The sequence below is a fragment of the Limulus polyphemus genome, unplaced genomic scaffold, assembly GCF_000517525.1.
Source record: "Limulus polyphemus unplaced genomic scaffold, Limulus_polyphemus-2.1.2 Scaffold269, whole genome shotgun sequence".
NCBI classification, from domain to species: domain Eukaryota; kingdom Metazoa; phylum Arthropoda; class Merostomata; order Xiphosura; family Limulidae; genus Limulus; species Limulus polyphemus.
Window position 1 is genome coordinate 149,298 of NW_013665879.1, and position 11,565 is coordinate 160,862.

The window sequence follows — 11,565 nt, forward strand, 5'->3', positions numbered from 1 at the left end:
GCTGTTTTCATTGCAGGTTTGACAACCCGGCTTCAGTTGCTCGCTTTCCTACACGACACCTCACATTTAGTTATTTGTGGTCAGTAAATGCCTGGCTTCTACTTTTTCCTTGTGATCTTTGTTGTGATTGGACCATGGGCACCATCTCCTTACTGACGTCATTTAGGGACCTAAGGAATACTTCTACTTTATGTTTTTGTGTCTTCGTAATTCTTTTATTACGGTTTTCTTGGTTTACAGAACAAAATCAAAGAGTAACTGTTATAATGGTAAGTTTAGCTAGATGAATAAGTAAAAGAATTAGAAAAGGTCTTTCAAAAATCTTAATAAGAAAGAAAAGGATCCGGAACTAAATGGCATACTTTTTTGAGGAAAGCCTTTACTGATACTGACAATGTATATAAAACCGAAACGTTGTTTAGATTAGTCGCTGTTATTATAACGCTCTCTGGTAGATATTTGATATAAACGTTAATTCTTCATGTGAATATCACTGATGTTTCTTGAACTTTTTCAAGAGTCACTCTCTGTATAAAAGCTTTTAATACTTTATTTCAATCAATTTTAATTTTAAGAAGATTCATTGCTATAGAAGGTTAATTGCAGAGTTATATGGGGCACTTTTCTTTTGACCGGAAAGATCCAAACTTTTCTCTAGGCTTTGTCTATGGCTGTTGTCCCTTTTCTACCAGCTTCCAATATTTTGTACCATGTTGGATTCGTTGTTGCCGAGCGCGTGCTCTACCTTCCGAGTATGGGCTTCTGCATGCTCATCGCCATGGGTTGGAGTCATTTATGGCAAGATAAGTAAGGAAATGCTTCTATATTTTTATTATGAATATGGTGAAATTTGACATCCATTTCTGTTATTTATTTATTACTTGTGTACACAACAAAGAAAGTCTTATTATTTCATGAGTTCAGGCCCGTTGCCAGCTCCTCCATTAATATACACAGTTTTCTCACCTCAAAACTATCAAGCTGTTTTCTGTCTATGGTATCTGTGTCCATTGGATCACCTAGGCACTATTATTTAGTGATTCACCTGGTGTACTCTATGCTTAATCTTTGTTTTAAGAAGGTATGCATGCAGTACACACGTGTCGGCAGCAGGCTTGTATGTACGTGTTGTGACCTCAGTGCAGACCTAGGATATCAGATACACAATCGTGTTATATCTCGGTCTAAAAATAACACTTATAGTCCTAGAAATAACCGGTTAAGCCTAGTTTCAAATATAGTATCAACCTCATCAAAATGTGTCTCAGTGTAAAAGCCATTAAAATTAAGGCATACAAATAAAAAATTAACCCGTCTATAATTCGTTTTCAGCTATTATACCAAGTCCAACAAGCTATCAGATCCAGAAAAATTACCAAAAATAACTGTTATAACTCATTTCCTACAAGCCCATTCAAGAACATTTATAACTGTAGAAGAATCCTACATAAAATTATTCTCAGTGAAAGTCACAGACATGCTAACTAACAGTTGGTTATCTAAAAGTACCTCAGATAAGACCTAGTTTCATTTGAAGTACAAAGCATCCATCAAGTTAATCTTAGTCCCAGAAATATTTCAAAAATAACACCTTAGTTAAGTTATCGTATAAGCAGAAGCAAACCAAACCTACACAGTTATAAACCGGTTCCAGAAACATTCGAATTACTAAACATCTATAGATGTAGAAGAACCAGAAATATAGCTAAATTACGATCATTTATTTGTGAGATGTATTACAAAAAGTTAGCACAATATTATAATAATTGCTTTTAAAGAAAGTAATAATAACTATGGGAAACAACTTACTGAAGAACTTGCTACATTTTTTATTATTGTTATTTTTTATACAGGCTTTTGGCTGCATCCTGTAGCCTTTTTCAGGCTTAACTGTCTGATGTTTCTTCTGCCAGCACAGCCTATAAATACACTACGCAATTATACTTACGCACAAAAAATAAGTTCTACTAATTAAGTCTGAGAATAACTAACTTGGAAGGAAGAATGAAAGCTTTAAACAAGGGATCGACAGAACAGTTAAAGTAAACTATATATTTTTCAATAGCATAATAAAAACTTCTCATTATATTTTACATAATCGTGATGTTTTTATACGGGCACTATTAAATGTGGTTACTTATACATAATACAGAGGTGCGTTCCAAGAGCTCAACAACCGAAATGACACTTACTGCTTTTTGGTGACATTATTTTTAAGAAAAGAAAATTAAGCTCATATGGTACGAAAATAGAATAATAGTGAACATTGGGAAATGTTCTGTGCTAATGTTATTTTCTTGACAAATTATCTTACAGAAGGTAAAATCATAATGAAAGAAGTTAAAATATATAATGTTCGCTAGTGGTTTAGAATGGCGTACATCTGTAGGTAATCGATAAGTAAATAAAAAAAATCATTAAATCTTTCTGTAAGTTTATCCACACGCATACGCATTCTGAGTAGAAGACACAGGGGATAAAAAAACATTTTTTTCTGTAACGCTGTAATGATGGAAGTGCATTAGAACAGTAGAATAGAAGAGAGAGAAAAAAAAAGTCGTAAAAAAGGAGGACTTGCGTTGTAGAGAATCCTATACTTATTACTAGGAATAAGTCATGAAATTGATCTTACTTCCCACGTGTTGCAGGCGCCTGAGAGGGCTAGCTACCATTGGTTTCGTTATTCTGGTGTCTATTCACGCAATGAAGACGGTTTTAAGGAACAGAGAATGGTAAGTTATGTCCAATGTTTGAAACACCACAACCAATATAACACGTCCAGTTATTTGTTTTAGCTTACGCCACACATGAATAACTAAAGATAATGCTTTTTTTTCTTCCTCTCTAAGTTACCTTTTCCATGGAACTAAAGTTTATTTGGACTAAGATTTCCATACACTTCATATGTGTACTTACTGTAAACCAACAATAAATTTAAAATTATTTTATAGACTATTGTGTTATTTGTTTATTATGTTATATTGTCTTATCTAGACTAACACATACATTAATTATTTGGTTTACATATTATAATAGAAACCAACTGTATGCTTGATATTTGTACACGGTTTTTTTTTTATTATATGTTACATTTTGTTGTTCGGTATACTTTACCTGTTTTTGAAAAGTTGTACATAATTTAAACATGCACGTGTTCACATGAAGTTTGCATTTTTGGACTGCTGGATCTTTTAAATATTAAAAAAGGACTGTGTTATTTCTATAAAAAATAATATATAACCCTAAACGTGTCTCCGTAACAATTTATTATAACAGTTTTATTACTTTCTTCCATATCTGTCTCCTTCCCCATCGCTATAACTTCATATACATCTCCACAATATCATAGTTCATTTAAAAACAATGATTAAGAATTATCCTACACGATTATAAGGACATCATAATTTTCAAATGACTAAATTTATCTGCGGTATTAACCTGTTATCAGAATCCATGTTTCTCTCAAACTTCCAAATATTTAAATGCGTATTAATTGGTAAAACATTTATACTACGTTCAAGATTAACAATTTACCTCACAATAGTTTAGTTTGAAAGTTACACCGTTATAAAGCATACCATTGATCGTTATTTTGTATACATACACATATATATATATTTACCCCTGGTAGCTCAGTGGTAAGTTAGGCTTCTAACACTAAAAATCGGGCTTCGATACCTGCGAGGGACATAGCCCCTATATCTCATTATGTAACTTTGTGTCTTACTTCAAACGAACAAGTATATATATTTAGGCTAAGTTATTAATTAAACATGCGAATTTAGGCTAAGTTATTAACTAAACATTCGAATTACATTTAAGTGTACATTGTCATTGTCCTTTATAACAACTGTCCCCCCTTGCGGTTTCGAAATACAGGAAAAGGAAACTTCTCCTTTCTAATGATTAAGAACGCTTTAAATGCTGAAGTCGTATAAAGTATATTTGCAAAACAAAAATAAAAAATATCGCAAGTCCATGTATTTATCATTTGATTACAATAAACGACAATAAAAAAATGAACAAAGTCAGTTAATGTGCATAAGAATAAACTTAATTACTTTCTTTGTTTGTTAATAAGCACATAGTTACACAAATGGATTATCTGCGCTGTGTTCACAGCGGGTATCGAAATCCGATTTTTAAAGTTATAAGTTCTCAGACTTACTGGTTGACTACCGGGTGAAGGTAAATGTAATTATAAATGAAAAATTGAATTAACCTTTTGCAAAAGATTATGTTAAGTTCAGGAACTAAACACTATTTTACTACAGGAACGTACAAGAGGTTTGTGAAATAATTTCTGATGACAGGGGGCGATCTGGGTTACAAACGAACCTCCTTTTGAACTACAAATAAACATTAATTCCTCGTTCCGTCATATCTCCTTGCAGGCTAACAGCGAAACGGATATCTCTAGCACAAGCACAACGTTTTAAACATACTTAACGGCCAACGGCCACGTTTCTCAGTACAATGGGGAAGTACCATACTGTTCTACACAGTACTGAGTAGGCAGTCGCCATACTCAGAAATCGCGTTCTGGCAAGTATAAATCTAAAATTATTTTCATTTACTGCAATTTGCAATTTGCAGCCCGCGATTTCGAAACCTCTCACTGAACAAATTTCTCTTTCAGCCGTAGAGGCGTTATAATATGACAGTGAATCCAACTATTCGTTAGTAAATAAGTAGCCCAAGAGTTTGCGGTGGGTGGTGATGACTAGCTGCCTTCCCTCTAGTCTTACACTGCTAAATTAGGGACGGCTAGCGCAGGTAGCCCTCGAATAGATTTGCTCGAAATTCAAAACAAACCAAACGCTGGGACAACTAAATACGCTTACCCTTACACACTTCTAGCTAGTTCGATACAATGCGATACAGTCCTTAAACTGGTTTGGTTTGGTTTGAATTTCGCGCAAAGCTACACGAGGGCTATCTGCGCTAGCCGTCCCTAATTTAGCAGTGTAAGACTAGAGGGAAGGCAGCTAGTCATCACCACCCACCGCCAACTCTTGGGCTACTCTTTTACCAACGAATAGTGGGATTGACCGTCACATTATTATGCCCCACGGCTGAAAGGGCGAGCATGTTTGGTGTGATGGAGATTCGAACCCGCGACCCGCAGATTGTGAGTCGAGCGCCCTAACCACCTAGCCATCCCGGGCCGTCCTTAAACTGAAAGATTCGAATAGCAATAAGTTTACCTTATATTTAAAAATCCAAAATAGTTATTTGAAATATATTTACGTAAGTACAGTTATGAGCCAATATAAGCCTCTATCAATTGATGAGTAATTAATGTACAGTTTATTTTTGAAATATGCATAGATATTTATTTCTACATAGATTATTCATGGTGGATTTCTCATCATAACACGTGCAGCTTTGCGCTTATTTCATGATGGATTTCTCGTCATAACACGTGCAGCTTTGCGCTTATTTCATGATGGATTTCTCGTCATAACTTGTGCATCTTCGCGTTTATTTCATGATGAATTTCTCGTTATAACTCGTGCAGCTTTGCGTGTGTTTCATGATGGATTTCTCGTCATAACACGTCCTGCTTTGCGTGTATATATATATATATATATATGTTCATGCATGCATATTTAAGAAAGATCCACCAGGAACAGAGACGAACCGTTCTCTCACCCCCAAGAAAATCCTAACGACATCTATTGGCGAAAACTATCTGAAATATTGAATGTTTCATTGTTTTCAGTTAAAGACCTTTCCCAATAAAAGTTAGGCTTAGGTTACTGATGCTTATCATAATAATGTACATGTATTCTTTAATTTGTAAGTTAGATACGTGTCATATTTTGTGCTCTAGTGCATAAAAGGAACTGTACAAATAGTTAGATTTCATAAGTTCCAGAACAATATAAAACACTAAATGGTTATATGCATATAGGAAGTCAGCAGAAACGCTGTTTACGTCTGGTCTCCGAGTCAACCAGAAAAATGCCAAACTTTACAACAATTTGGGTAAAGCCTTAGAAGAACAAGCTAAATATGAGGAGGCCTTACAGTATTTTCAACAAGCAATTAGGTAAGAGTACAAATTTGGAACTTCAAAAGAGTGGTTTTTAAACTCCTACCGCACAGCTAAACAACCGTTCAACTTTAACCGTTGAACCAGGAGTGATGCCAAGAAAACAAACTAGTTAAGTGGTGTGACTTAAAGTCGTTGAAAGTTGAAATTTGGATTATATTTCCAAGTATCGTCATGCTTTATCCTTATAGATTGTCGATTCAGAAATGTTTTTTCTCGCACTTTTTTCGCGTCTGAACTATACTGTGGCATCTCTGTTTCTATAGGAACAGGTAACAAGCTCAGCTGTTTGTAATTCATCATATGTTGACAAGATGAACATTTAAAGTAGTTAGGAAAGCATGTCACGTGTAAAATAGGCCAGGTAATACACCCTTATGAAAAGATTTATCAGGAAACGCTGTAAATTACCAGGTTCTTAAAACTCAAACCTGACAAGCTATATTTAATCTCTAAAACGAAAATTAATGAGTGTAATTAAAAGCAGTCATACCATTAGTTATTTGTATCTTTTTGTTTTCTTACTGTATAAAGGTTTCCTCTCTTTGTATTTGTTTACATGTGAAACTATCGTTTGCATAATATATGCAGACAATCAATGTAACAGAAGCCAGTTTCTTTGATAATGATTTATTTCGCAAATCAATATCAAAGGTTTTCAATGTGATGTTTGAATGAAATTGTAGAAAGTTTGCACATCGAATTGATTTTTAGCATGTTAATGTAGAAAAATATCTGAGAAGCTGTTAAGTAAAAAAAAGTAAAGTTATTATTTCGAGTGAATCTAAGGCAAAAGATTGAAACTTGTGGACAATGATATATCTTAGCAATATAATACATTCAGAAGTAATATATAAACAATAAAGTTGGCTGTGTACTTTTACCAAGATAATTTTAGGAACTTTCTGTTAGTTGTTCTTGTTACTTCACAATAGTCGATCAACAACTTTTTCACACATACACAAAGATAAATTACGAGTGAAGACAGTCTTAGTGAAAACCAAATTCTTAACAGGTTTTAACTAAAATATCTTGACGGGAATTTATACTTAATAAATTAATAAATATTTCAAATTATTTCCATGTGGTATACGTTAGGATTTATTGAGCTCATCATAGAAATATGTAATTTAATTAAAGTGATTTTTTTTCTCTCGCAGCAAGTAATACAAGTTTAGTTTGTAGATATTGCGAATGTATATATTAATTAAGTTAGACTGGAATTCATAAAAGCATCTTTTGAAAAGTTGTATTAGTTGTAGAAAGCCCAAAGGATATAAACAAAACAGGCATTATAACCGTGTAACTAAAGCAGAAATATGATAGCTTCTCTTTGTAAACACTTTTAAAAGCTCAGATGTTACGTAAAGTTATACTTCTTTCAATACACAAAAGATCCGATTTGTGATGAAAGTCTGATAAAGAGGTTTTATCAATCAGAAAAATAAAGAAATGTAATCACGGTATTTTGAAGATATGTCGAAAATACACAAATTATGATAACGCATTAACTACTCTTATAACCTAATTTATTGATTTTTATTTAACAAGAGATACAGATCATTATCTTGGCAGTTTAACAATGATAATTTAACAATAATTTCGTGCTTTTGACTTTCTATTTTATTTCCTCAGAATTCAGCCTGACGATATACGAGGATACCTCAATTCTGGTCGGGTGTTTACGCGCATGAAGAAGTATCAAGAAGCCGAACTGGTCTACCTCAAGGTGAGCAAGAAAGGGATTTGTTAGTCATTGTGTTTATCTTCCATGGAGCTTTATCAGAGATTAAAGAAAAAGCCTGTGTTCTAAAGGAAGTCGAACGGTTCGTGAATTGATTCTGATGTCTGATCAATGTGTTTTTCTCATCCTCTTTTGGTGAAAACTAACTTTGAAGGACTTTTCCTGGAAAAATATAAAAAGTTAGAATGTTGACTGATTTTTGTGAAAAGAAAAAGTATAGTTATTTTTATTCATTCATAAAGATTTATTTTATTCTGTCCAAGAAATCATTCCAACGCATAACTTCAAGTTTATTACTTTAGTTTTTATAATAAAATATATTTTTATCTACGTACAACTGTGTGTAACAAACATGTAGTTTTTTGTTGTTGTTGTTGTGATGTATTAAAGGGAACACATGAAACATACAGGTTTTTGAACTACTAGCTGAAATTTTGTGTAGAAAGTCCCCCTATGACTGAAACTACGCAGCAAGCTAATATGAATACACGATCAGTTATTCAATAATTCTACATACATCAAGCAGAGTTCCTTGTCTGTCCCTCTGACTGGAGTCACAAGTTGTTATGGGGAACTGGTTGATCCGGCTTCGAAGAAATTTGGAAGAGGAATTTCGGCACTTCTCCTACAGATCGATTTTAAAGGAATAAGAAATTGGACGAACTGACTTGTTCGAGTATGATAGCCATGGATATAGGCTCAACTGAACGAGGAGGTCGATATCAACTTTCGTGACGCCGACGCCAAATGGAAGTGTCATGATATAAAAGTCTGTTTAGATATTATTAATTAATATATTTTGTGAGTGAATATTTTATTATTGTTTAGTTTTTGTTATAATAAGAATTAAAAGCAGACGATTGTAGGAAGTTATGTTTATAAGTCATTGATGTTGAGACTATCAAACGTCGCTTGCAATACATTGACGTCGAGAGTATAGAGATTTCTGGAAGACGGGCAGACGATTAAGTGATAAACATATAGTGTGAGATGAGCAAAAAAAGAAGAAGAAGACAGACAACAGCAGAAGAGAACAAAGTTCCAATAAGAAAAAGTTCGGCGTGAATTTAACCACCGTAGAAGTGATACGCCTAACGTTTAATATCTTACAGTAAGACTAACAGTAGAGAAGGAAATAAGAAGAATAATTTATTCCGCCAAACCGTGGTTCTAAAGCAACTGAATCAGCCTGAAAGCACTTTGACAAAGGGAACAGAGGATATTTTGAAGAAAGGAGACCAAACGATTGCGGTAACTCGTGCCACTATTGTAAGTGAATCACACACAGAATACTAGTGCGATAGTAATAGAGAAAATAGTTCGGCTTGTCAACTGAAATTCTAAAGCAATTGAATAGGCCTAAGTGGACTTATGACAAGAAGAAGAGAACTATATATGAATAGTGTTTATGATATATATATATTATTTTGAAAACAAGTGAAGTGCGTGCTGTTCATTTATCGTTAGATTTATCGCCAACAAGTCACAGACACCTACTGAAGAATAATCCCAACAACAACACAGCATATATTTATAATATTAAGAATTATAATTAAAAGCATTTTATTTTTACAATTGGCAAATACATACATACATACATATATATATTAAATTCCTCTGACAGAAAGTGACGTTTAACACCGCATGTAGCACATGTATCTTTGCATCGGTCAACCGGTTCGTGTACCAGGGTTCAAAATATTGGAAGAGGGAAGCCAACGCCTCCATTTGTAGCATTACATTTGAAACACAGCATAGTACCTAATACAACAAAACACGTACATATAAGTTACGTGAAAGGTGAACCTAAAGAAAATATCAATACGTAGGATAACTTTATATATTGTATCCATGTTCAATTTCAACTTGACTAAACAAGACCATTGTATTTTAGTGCTTGTGGTCTGTAGTTTGACCACTTCACATAACTATAGTCTTTAGAATGATTGAGAATTTTTAATTTAGTAAATTCTTTGGTCTACCTTATGCTTTGTTAAAAACGCATTATTAACCAAGATTGTAGTGAACTGAGTCGCTAAAGATAGTTTTTCATGTTTTTACTTTTTACACTTGACAACGATCCTAATCTTTACACTTGCACAACGGCTTTCTTTCTTTCTTTTTTAGCTCTTGCACAACCATTTACATCACCCGGCATGGCCAGGTGGTTAGGGCGCTTGACTCGCGATTTGAGGGTCGCTGGTTCGAGTTCCCGTCCCACCAAACATGCTCGCCCTTTCAGCCGTGGGGACTTTATAATGTGACGGTCAATCCCACTATTCGTTGGTGAAAAAGTAGCCCAATAGTTCGTAGTGGGTGATGACGACTGTCTACCTTCCCTCTAGTCTTTCACTGCTAAATTAGGGACGGCTAGCGCAGATAGCCCTCGTGTAGCTTTGCGCTAAATTCAAAAACAAACAAACCATTTTCATTATCGTTTGCACTTACACACCTATTATATTAATACCGATACCTTAAATATCTATTAATTATTTGCTTTCACTTTATTCAATTTGTTAACTTTTCAATTTCGACTTTTCTCGTACAGTAAAGAGAGTTATTTGTTTCGTGCTTTATCTCTAAGGTGATCAGAATACTAGATAGTTAATCCCTAAGACATTTGTTAAATCAGGATTACCCTCTGCGAAACAACGATAAGGTTATCTTCTTTCGGCAGGCTAAATCCCTCTTTCCTCAAGTCTGTAGTGTCAAATCATCAGAAAGCCGAGTTACTCAGTCTCACCTACAGCTGTTCCTGAATCTTGCGTCACTAATTTCACGCAATCACACGAGATTAGAGGAGGCCGATGCGGTAAGTGTTCGATCGTTTTACTGTGTGATTGAAACTACATATAAATAAATAAGCAAAAAGTAATGTAGAGAGTTAATACACTAATATGTAGGTCAGTGGTTTTCAAACTGGAGGATGCGCGCAATCAATCATAGGGAGGGGCCGTCGGAACATTCACAAAGAAATTTTGCATACGTATTCATTAGTGGATAATTGATGTCGTACGTAAAATTTATTATATGTTATATGAATGTCTGGTTAAACCTTTGGTGTATTATAAATTTTAATAGTTAGTGATTGTGCCATATTGGATTTCTGTATCTTTACCTCTGTGTGTGTGTGTGTGTGTGTGTATCGGTGGGGACGTTAAGCACGACAAACAAAAGGAAGTGTCATATATAATGACAAACATATCAAGAATGTTTGTGTGTGTGTGTGTGTGTGTATGTGTATCGGTGGGGACGTTAAGCACGACAAACAAAAGGAAGTGCTCTCTGTGTAAAAAGTCTGAAAATTACTGATATATATAAAGACAAACATATCGAGAATGTTTGTGTACGTGTGTGTGTGTGTATTAAAGCAAAGACACAATGGGCTATCTGCTGTGTCAATTACAGGGAATAGAATCCTGGATTTCAGCGTTGTAAGCCCATAGACTTACCGCTGTCTCATTGAGTGGGGCATCAAAATGATTACAAAATGTAGTTAACTATGTTGTGGAAGATCAAGATACCTGTGCCCCCTAATGGCACAGCGGTATGTCTACGGACTTACAACGCCAGAAACCGGGTTTCGATATCCATGGTGGGCAGATCATACATAGCCAATTGTGTAACTTTGTGCTTAAGTTTAAAACAAACACACAAACAAGATACCTGTATACATGCATGCATACACACACACACACACACACACATATATATATATATATATATATATACGTGTGTGTGTGTGTGTATCATTATATAGTAC

At 34.4% G+C, this 11,565-nt stretch overlaps 1 protein-coding gene across 1 annotated transcript in view; it reads left to right on the forward strand.

Moving 5' to 3' along the window:
- LOC106456895 (transmembrane and TPR repeat-containing protein CG4050-like) overlaps nucleotides 1-11,565 on the forward strand; it is a 108,290-nt gene that overhangs the window by 71,488 nt on the left and 25,237 nt on the right. Inside the window, exons 8-13 of the mRNA XM_022382681.1 lie at nucleotides 17-269; nucleotides 659-807; nucleotides 2,649-2,732; nucleotides 5,918-6,055; nucleotides 7,694-7,787; nucleotides 10,480-10,614. Of these exons, the coding sequence (XP_022238389.1) occupies nucleotides 17-269; nucleotides 659-807; nucleotides 2,649-2,732; nucleotides 5,918-6,055; nucleotides 7,694-7,787; nucleotides 10,480-10,614 (853 nt within the window). The remainder of the gene's footprint in view (nucleotides 1-16; nucleotides 270-658; nucleotides 808-2,648; nucleotides 2,733-5,917; nucleotides 6,056-7,693; nucleotides 7,788-10,479; nucleotides 10,615-11,565) is intronic.